This window comes from Dendroctonus ponderosae, unplaced genomic scaffold, assembly GCF_020466585.1.
Source record: "Dendroctonus ponderosae isolate FM_Combo_2020 unplaced genomic scaffold, Dpon_F_20191213v2 Dpon_F_20191213_6, whole genome shotgun sequence".
Classification (NCBI taxonomy): domain Eukaryota; kingdom Metazoa; phylum Arthropoda; class Insecta; order Coleoptera; family Curculionidae; genus Dendroctonus; species Dendroctonus ponderosae.
The window spans coordinates 5,234,640-5,243,769 of NW_026018814.1; the positions used below are offsets into that span (position 1 = coordinate 5,234,640).

The 9,130-nt window shown below is 31.9% G+C and overlaps 2 protein-coding genes and 1 long non-coding RNA gene across 6 annotated transcripts in view; 2 read left to right on the top strand and 1 right to left on the bottom strand.

The window, feature by feature from the left end:
- LOC109540497 (aspartic proteinase A2) overlaps nt 1-1,566 on the top strand; it is an 8,576-nt gene extending 7,010 nt beyond the window's left edge. Inside the window, exons 8-9 of the mRNA XM_019908908.1 lie at nt 285-377; nt 1,307-1,566. Of these exons, the coding sequence (XP_019764467.1) occupies nt 285-377; nt 1,307-1,456 (243 nt within the window). The 3' untranslated portion in view covers nt 1,457-1,566. The remainder of the gene's footprint in view (nt 1-284; nt 378-1,306) is intronic.
- A 437-nt stretch (nt 1,567-2,003) lies between these two features.
- On the top strand, nt 2,004-6,661 carry LOC109540496 (venom carboxylesterase-6). The gene is made up of 11 exons (XM_019908907.2): nt 2,004-2,088; nt 2,590-2,790; nt 2,843-3,000; nt 3,642-3,741; nt 4,218-4,412; nt 4,501-4,686; nt 4,879-5,238; nt 5,366-5,547; nt 5,954-6,092; nt 6,170-6,296; nt 6,382-6,661. Exons 2-11 carry the CDS (start codon nt 2,742-2,744, stop codon nt 6,638-6,640), a joined length of 1,755 nt encoding a protein of 584 aa, XP_019764466.2. The 5' UTR covers nt 2,004-2,088; nt 2,590-2,741; the 3' UTR covers nt 6,641-6,661.
- Nucleotides 6,662-7,186: 525 nt separating this feature from the next.
- Nucleotides 7,187-9,130, bottom strand: part of LOC109540488 — a 28,740-nt gene continuing 26,796 nt past the window's right edge. For all 4 annotated transcript variants that reach the window (XR_007281793.1, XR_007281794.1, XR_007281795.1 and 1 more), the window contains one exon: nt 7,187-9,087. This is a non-coding gene — a long non-coding RNA (uncharacterized LOC109540488). The remainder of the gene's footprint in view (nt 9,088-9,130) is intronic.

Consider the following 9,130-nt stretch of genomic DNA (forward strand, 5'->3'; position numbering starts at 1 on the left):
GCTTAAAGCAGCAACAACGCTACACGTAAAAACTGATGATGGTGGAAAAATACACCGAAACGTATTTTAATTGATAAATAAAGACAATAAATGACAATGTTAGCAAACCAGAAAAAAAACGATGCCAACTCAATATTGAAACTGAATAGCTTTAGCAGTTGTAACTGATTTATGTAAATTTTTCTTTATGCGTTCAAGATATTCTGAATATTTACTTAGTAGTAGTGGCAGTCTTATATAAATTTTTAATTCATTCAAATCTGTATTAATTGCATTTTGATTAGGTTGACTGCGACACTATAAACAAACTTCCTGAGATTGCCTTTACTATTGGAGGAAAGAATTTTACTTTGGCAGGCAGGGACTACACCATTAAGGTAATAGATTGTGCTTTGTGGTACAATAGGTCGTCCAATTAATTTAACAATGGAAATTTGCACTAAAGCACACATGATTTTTAGGTCTATTAAAGTCCCTAGCGGTTCTGACTATTTACATTCGTTTAAGATCATGGTAATTTTTTATGATATTAAGCTAAGCATGTGCGGTTTCTCGCACATGTTTGAAAAGGGTTTACATCCGAGTGGGACATAAGCGGAAACTCCATTTATCCTCTAAGAATGTTTCAACTATAGCTTATTCTGGACCTTCTAATCGACTTTTGACCAAGTTGCAGTTGCTTGAATTGAGAAGGCCGCAACTATGTCGCCAAAACAGTCTGAACGAAATGAATCTAAACTTGCGACAAATGTTTTTTTTACTTTTACCGGTTAAATGTAAAGATGATCTTCAATTAGCCATCACATAGTTCCACAATGTTTATCTCTAAAATGCTTCCAAAAAACTCGTTTACGATGAGAAATATTTCTGTAGAACGTTTACACCTCTGAAGGTGGAATCAAATTTCATTATCTAGAATTACATAGAAACATATAATAACATTTTATTGCGCAAATTCAGTTCTAGAATCAATCAATTGTTGCAACCCGCACAATTCTTTTTTCCGAATTTTTGTAACTTCTAATCCATCGTTATCCCGATTCACAAATAGGGATCAAATGTGCCCGATTTTGATACAGTGCAATTTTTGTATGCCATAAATCATGTATTGTTCCGCATATTGCCATTTATAGGCAATTATAAGTGGACATTATATTATCAATAGTTGAAACACATAAACTCTTACTCACTAACTTAAATAACCATTCCAACCGCCGATCGGTTTCTGGTTGAATTTGGGTCTTGGAACTGATCAGAGCGGATTTTTTGTAAAATTTGTTTATTAAAACGTTTCTATTGCTTTTAGATGACGTACTGGGGTATCGGAGTTTGCCTAAGTGCTTTTGAGCCTTACGAGAGCAGCAACACTTGGGTTTTGGGAGGAGCATTTTTGTCAGAATATTATACGATATATAATATTGAAGACAAACAAATTGGCATTGTTAAAGCTGCTTAGTTTCTATCTAGATATATTTGTTTGGTGTGTTTTTTTGCTTAACCATATCTGTCTATTTTAATGATGTACCGATTTGTTTAAAGAACAGTAAATATGAATAATCAGAAGTATGGAAAGCACATTTTATTTAGAATTATCGAGTTTAGCGAATGCACGTCTACATGTAGAATTGATGAATTGAAACCGCTGAGTTTCCTTCCACTGAAATTGGTTTGCGTAATTGAAATCATAGTGAGAAAACAACCAATTAAATTTTTATTAATGTCATATCAAATCATTGCTTAATAAAATATGTATTTAAGCTGTTTCTGCTATGTACTTAAAAGGTAATTAGGTATATGAAAAAACATTGCCTCCTGTGTTCAAAGTTTATTAGTACCTTATTCTAGGACGAATCCATGTTACAGTGTCGTACTAATGCTCATCATATGCTTGAAAATAAAAATTAATAATGCGTGAACTACAAGATTTTTTTAAATGGTAAATAATACAAAATAATAGGAGAAATAAATTAATATTTTTATTACTTACTGTCATTTCTTTACCTCCACACATAGCAACGATTTTGTTACTGTCAAAAATAAAGTTTGGAAGTAACAAGCTTTATTAGCTTTCCTGTTAAAACCAAAAAAGTAAGTAAAATCCAAGTAAATACAATCCTCTTCACTAGGGACAAAGAATCTGTGTTTAAAGGCTTTGTGCTAAAGTGCTACAAAATACTTGCATAATCTATTGCACTTTTCGGGCCCTAAAATCAAATATATTTCAATTTCAACATATCGATTGTATTTTCCAATTAGTTCTTTCCAAATCACTGAAACTAAATACCCTTTTTACCTTTTGAATTATAAATAATATTTTATACTATTTCTACAATAGCCTGCTCTATGCGACCTAAAATAACATCATCAAAAGTTTCTAAAAACTTATTTGCTAGCTTGGATATTGTGGCGTTTTTATAGCTCAATCCATATATAAATTCTTACAACTTGCTGCTAGGATGAGTTGATTCAGATCTAAGTTTTTTTTGCTACTTTGTTATCTTAAGTGCTTAGGCGAATTAAGCAAACTATTAAGGGTGCTGAATAAAATATGCATTTTATTTAATTTAATAATCAACTTGTTTTAATCAGGTGGATTTAAAAAAATCGCTAATTCTGCCAAGATACGCCATTGGAACTAACTTTTAGAACCGGAATCAGTGAAATTACGAGAAACACTATATTTGCTTTTGGAAAATCAGTTCATATTGTATTGAGTATTTCAAGCTGTTTTTGCTAGAAATATGAATTCGCCATCTTTAAGTGTTCTTTTGATTGTTTTAATATTTCATGGTAAGTTCATTATATTTATCCAAACTGCGTTTATTATTTATATATTAATTAGGAATTCAGACATTAGAAACAATTCCGAACGGACCCATTGTGGAATTACCTCAAGGGAAAGTTCAAGGTAGTTACAAGAAGTCGTATAGGAATAGAACGTTTTCAGCTTTTGAAGGAATTCCCTACGCAAAACCACCAGTTGAAGACTTACGTTTCAGGGTAAGCTGAAATGTTGCGTCGTGATTATTTAGTTTCAACACCCATTTAAAATGTGAAGTGGGTTATTCTCATACATATCTACGGTTGTTTATATTTTTTATTAAATATAAATAATGGAAAATTCACGCTGACTGCAAATACTACAGAAAACATTGGAACTCAATCAAATCTTTACTTATTAGTACTGTTACCAATATTATTAAATATTTAATTTTTGTTTTATTACTTTTTTATTTGTTTATAAGTTTATTTAATTAATCATAAGTGAATACAGGAAGTCTCAAAGCACCGACAAATAATTTAATCAATTATGTACTTATGTTTTAGTAGAATTATCAACCGTAAGCATTTCTTAAATAGTTAGATACGTTATACTTTTACCAGACTGCAAGAATCGTTCAGTTTTCACATTCTACTGCTCATCTTACTTACTGTCATTAACTAACTCGAATATGCTCGCTTCATCTTCTTTGTATTACAAATAAGATTAGAAAAGTCTTCACAGACTAAATTCGTAGCAATGTTTTAAAATAAAACACTACATCTTTTTACAGTTATGAGATAGAGGACAGACCATTTTATTCAAGCTTTCAGTGCTTAAATTACCGTGTTTTTGCAATAAATTGCAGATATATTTTTAGGAGTCAATCCCTGCATCTAATTGGAGTGGCATATTAAATGCCACCAACCATTATGAATGCTTACATTATATGCCATTTGCATTTGTTCGAGGAATTAGAGGTAATAATAAATAATATTAAATTTTATTAAAAAATACTAGCAATATACATATTATTTAACTTTCAACATCCCATCCTTAAATACGATGAAGGAGATTATTTGAGGATTAAAAATCAAATTAGAATTTAACTCAGCTTTCAGCAAGCCTTCATTAAATACCACCACATCACCTTCAAGTGTTTTCTCTTATATTGTTGTTACTTTGAATCCTCTAGAATTTGAATACTTTTTGAAACTCATTTCTGAGTAACTGTCTATTGTCTTTTTTAGATTTTGAGCTGCTTTTTTAATATAATACATAAATTGTCTCATTACCCAAAAATTAGTTTTCAGTAACTGTAAGTAGATCAACAATAGTTGTTTGATTATTGTTCATTGTATAAATAAGTCCAATAACTCTGGTTTTCTTTGCTAGAAATTTGCTCAATATTACACCAATTTAAACGTATCTGGAAGATTACTTGGACTATTTTTAGGAACTGAGGATTGCCTCTATGTTTACGTGTATGTCCCAGGAGATAAAGTAGATCCTAACGCATTATTGGATGTTATCGTACACATTCATGGAGGTGCTTTTATGCTAGGCGCTCCAAAATATATGGCAGGTCCCGAATTTTTAATGGACCGTGATGTTGTTGTTGTTTCGTTTAATTACCGTTTGGGAATTTTAGGTAAATTACTTTTTGTGCCTCTTAAATAGCACCTCCATTAATCGAAGCAAATCCAAAACCTAACATTATCATTCACATTACTTTTAAGGATTTTTAAGTACCGAGGATGACGTAGTGCCCGGAAATAATGGACTCAAAGATCAGAGCTTAGCTCTAGATTGGATTAGTTCTAATATTAAATATTTCGGAGGTAATCCTGCCTCTATCACATTGACTGGACTTTCAGCGGGTGCCGCAAGTGTGCATTTTCATTATTTTTCACCGTTATCCAAAGGTGAGTGATTGAAGAAACATTCGGCAAAACACTTTAGGCCCAGTTCGAAGAAAAATCTTTACATTCTTTTATTCAGTTTTTGGAATACTCAGTAACTTTCTAACTTTATTTTAGATTTTAGGGAACACCAGTTATATAATACTCAGTGTCCCTTTTAATATAAAACTTTGATATTTTATTTGTCTTCTTTAGGTTTATTTCATAGAGGATTTTCCCAAAGTGGCACAGCGTTATTATGTTGGGCTCTGGCAGAAAACCCGTTGGAAAAAGCTCGAGCAGTGGCGAAAAACATAAGTTGTCCTACGTTGTCCACTGAAAAAATGGTAGAATGCCTTCGATCTAGCGATGCTCGTAAACTGATAAATGGAATACGAACTCTTTTCGTTTACCAAGATATAGTGCCTATTGCACCATTTGGACCTGTTATAGAGAATATTTCGACGAATGCTTTTCTCAGTCAGCACCCTTACAAGTTGTTGCAGGAAGGAAACGTGTATGACGTGCCCTGGATTTCGTCCAACACCAAAGACGAAGGCTTGTTTCCAGTAGGATGTAAGTATAGATATTTAGAGATATTTGCCATAACACAAAGGCTTGAACATTACTGTTTTCAATTCTACAATGAGTCTGCGTCTGTTTTCAGTGAATTGTGTACATTTTGTCTTTTTTTTTATAAAAGTTATAGCAGCTTCTAAAACATATGAAGAAATAGAAGACAAATGGTACGATATTATGCAGTATGGTTTAGAACTACAATATACTGTGGAACCACACTTACAGAAAGATGTATTGAGAAGAATAAAAAAATATTATTTTAAAAATGATCCTATTTCCGCCGACAACATGGAATCTTTCGTAAATGTAAGTGTATATTTGCCACTAGAATATACCTATTTTGTAACTATGACTGGAAAATCATCTTCCCACTGAGATCCTCGATCCACATGCAGGTCGACATATTGAATCAATTTTAAATGTTTGAAAAGAATATGGCCATAATCTTAGCTAAAGCCAATGAGGTGGTGAATCATGGACTCCTGCTACTTCGACAGTTTTTTGTCAATATTTTGTATTAAAAGTCATTATAATTGTAGTATACATGTACTATAATAATTGTAATATACTATAATAATATATAGTTTTAGAAGGGCGCTATGATATGATTTTTGCAATAATTAACAACTTTACGTGTTTTAATATGTTTAAAAATAAATTGTAGGTTGAGTAATGGTAGGTACAATATTTTTATATGTCATTATTATTTCAGCTCGTTACAGACAGAATGTTTTCGATAGACACAGAAAAAGCTATACGGATGCAGGCACATGCAGCAAAATCTGATATTTATTATTATATTTTCGCATATAATCTGGAAATGCCGCATTTTCCTCCCGGAATGCCTAAGGGTTTGTATTTTAAAACATTTATTTTAAAAAATTTGAAAACGTATGTTTCCAGCGTCATTAGTTTGATTTAATTTTAGGGGCAGCGCATGGAGATGATGCAAGACTGCTGTTTAAAATGTTCATGACCCCTTCAGTACCCAAAAAGAAGGATGAAGAGATGATGAACTTTTTTATTGATTTTTTGGTCGGTTTTGCTAAGAGTGGGTGCGTATTTCTGTTTTTGTGTTCTTCATCTTTTGTTTCATTTTCCTGTCCAATTGATTTAATTTTAGTGTTTTCTTTGTTATAGTGTTCCCTCTATGAACAAAGTGGAATGGCTACCGGTAAAACCGGAAGATTCCAATATCAATCTTTTGCAAATAAATGGCCCTGAAAATATAATAATGAAAAGTGTTACCGAATTGGGACCCAACTCTTTTTGGAGCAGTTTGCCAATTAATGAAATCGAGAATGCCGCATCCAAATGTAATGGCTTCATTCCCACATATACCTTCATGGCTTTTATGTTATCGATTACATTCTTTTGTTCTGAATTATTTACAGTATAAGCAGTAATATATAATTGTTAATTATGTTGTGCTTTTTTTAACTTTAAATTATATTATAATATAATGTTAAGCATCACATAAGAAAGAGGTGATAATACTGAAAATAAACAACTAGAAACTATTTTTTAATCTAAATTTTGGGACACTGCCAATATGGACTTGTTTTCCTCCAAGCAATTTTTGCCCAGATCGAAATTGAAGCTGTGAAGCATTTAAAGATTATAAAGGACTTTTACTTCTATCAACGTTGGCATCATTTGGAATGCTCTTAATTGAAGCTGACAAGCTTTTAAAGGACGCGAAGAATCTACTTCAACCAACTTGTGTTGATCATTTGAAATTAACTAAATTGAAGCAGTGAAGTGTCTAATGAACCTAGAGGACTTTCTGCTCCCATCCTTTGAAATGAAGGAAGCTGTGAAGTTTGTAAAAAAACATTAAATAAAAGTAATACGTTTAAGAACCAATTTGTTTAGCCCCAGCCAGGAATTGAACCTGGATCTCTGAACATTGCTGCTCATTGCTCTGCCATTGAGCTACCGGAGCGGGGGAGGTTGGTTTTTAAACGCTCAGGGTTTGCAATATTTTAGTCCTCCTATTTACCGAAATACACCGCTTCAATTTGTATTTATTTCATTTTTAAGACTACCGACCATTTTTCAATTTTTAGAAAACCTTTTGAAATATGCACAATAACTTTGTGCCTACCTTGTATAAAATATAATTATTGCTCTGTTTTACAGTATAAAACTAAAAATTCCATTTCTTATCATATGCGTCATTATGTGATAAAATCGCAACATCCATGCCGAACCGTACTTACGGTGTGAGCCGAATTTTGTACAAATTTTACTCTATTATTCATAGTTCAATTAATCATATAACCGTTCATAAAAACTCCACTATTAACTATAAAATTAGTAGCGATATTTTTCGGAGCGTAAATTTCGGATATTTCTAAGAATACTAAACTTATTTATACCTTAAAGATACTGGTTGTAGTTTGTGGATATTGAGAAAATGGAGCATTATTTTGAAAGGAAACGCATTCCTTAGCTCGCGCTTCTTCGAAGTCTTGTTATATTAGATGTTATAATGAAATATTGAATACTTGTCAAGATACAGGGATTGTTAAAGTAGTTGGAACTACTTAATATTAGTTATGAAGTGGAAATTCGGACGCTCCACTGTTAAGTCAAAATCTTCTCTGGTGATACAAAACACAAAATGTTGTTCAGTCGCAGTTTTCTATCTGCAGTCTAGAAAACTTTCCAATCAAATTCTGTCGGTAAATTCTTGATGAATCTTATTTGAACATTATATTAGCATTCTTCTGGTCAAAATATGAAAAAGCATATCATAAATGTCTCGCATTCGCTATCAAGTGCTGTTCGCCCAAGGCATTGATTACTTGTAAATCCAGAAAATTCATCCCAACCTACAGAACCTACAAAACATCTATTGGATTTTCTCAGTCATATAAAAGTCGACGACGATTAATCAAATTAAGTTATATAACCAAAACGTTCATACTTGTATCAAATAATTATAATTTATTTGAAGACCATTTAACTAATAGACTAACTTTACAATGAATACTGTTTGTCCTTTAGTCGTTCATATCACTTTAATTATACCTCAATTCGCGGAGACTTGAGTCCATTATGTTTGTTTCACTCTTTTATATAATTGATGTTATTTTGCAATTCATATTCGGATATTTAACGAGTGCCCGGTGAGAACATAGAAAATGTTATAGGTTTATTATCAGTAACTACTAATCCCACAATTTGACAGCAAAACATATAAGGAAAGAAAATGCGTAAAATGCAGTAAAGGACCATAAAATCTGCGAATGAGAGATATGCAAGTAATAAATTGAAAAATATTTTCCAATTACTGCTTTTGCTTTTGAATTATTCTCCTTGATTTTTCACTTTTTTTATGAATGCCGAGTAATTTGACGTAGTGTACGATGGGTTAATATTTCCTATCTACATGGATAAGGAAACTAGTACGGAATAAGAAATATCGTTGTTCTTCAGCGTAATGGATAAGATGCTATAGATCTAACTTTCATCTAAAAAACTCAGTTAATTTACTGCAAGTTTTAAATTAAATGGCACACCTAGTTTTACCTAAACAGCTAGAAAGAGCATGTAAACTGATTATAAACAGCTAAATCAATGCAAATTCCAAATATTTACCACATTATGCAATTAGCAAGCAGGTAGGTACAGTTAAAAACTGCGGGCTTTTTCGAAATGCCTTATAAAAATTTTGTTAATTAACCATATTAAATTGGTTTCAAAATCCGAATGAACAGTCTGAAAGCAAGAAACCATTCATTTCCTTATATGCTTTACGATCAATTGGCGATCTATTAAATTGAAAAAAATACAAAAATAATTTTTTCTCCTCTTTTTGATAGTCTAATGATAATATTTCTTAATACTATGTTAGTTCTATTTAAGGTTGGACGACGTTGCC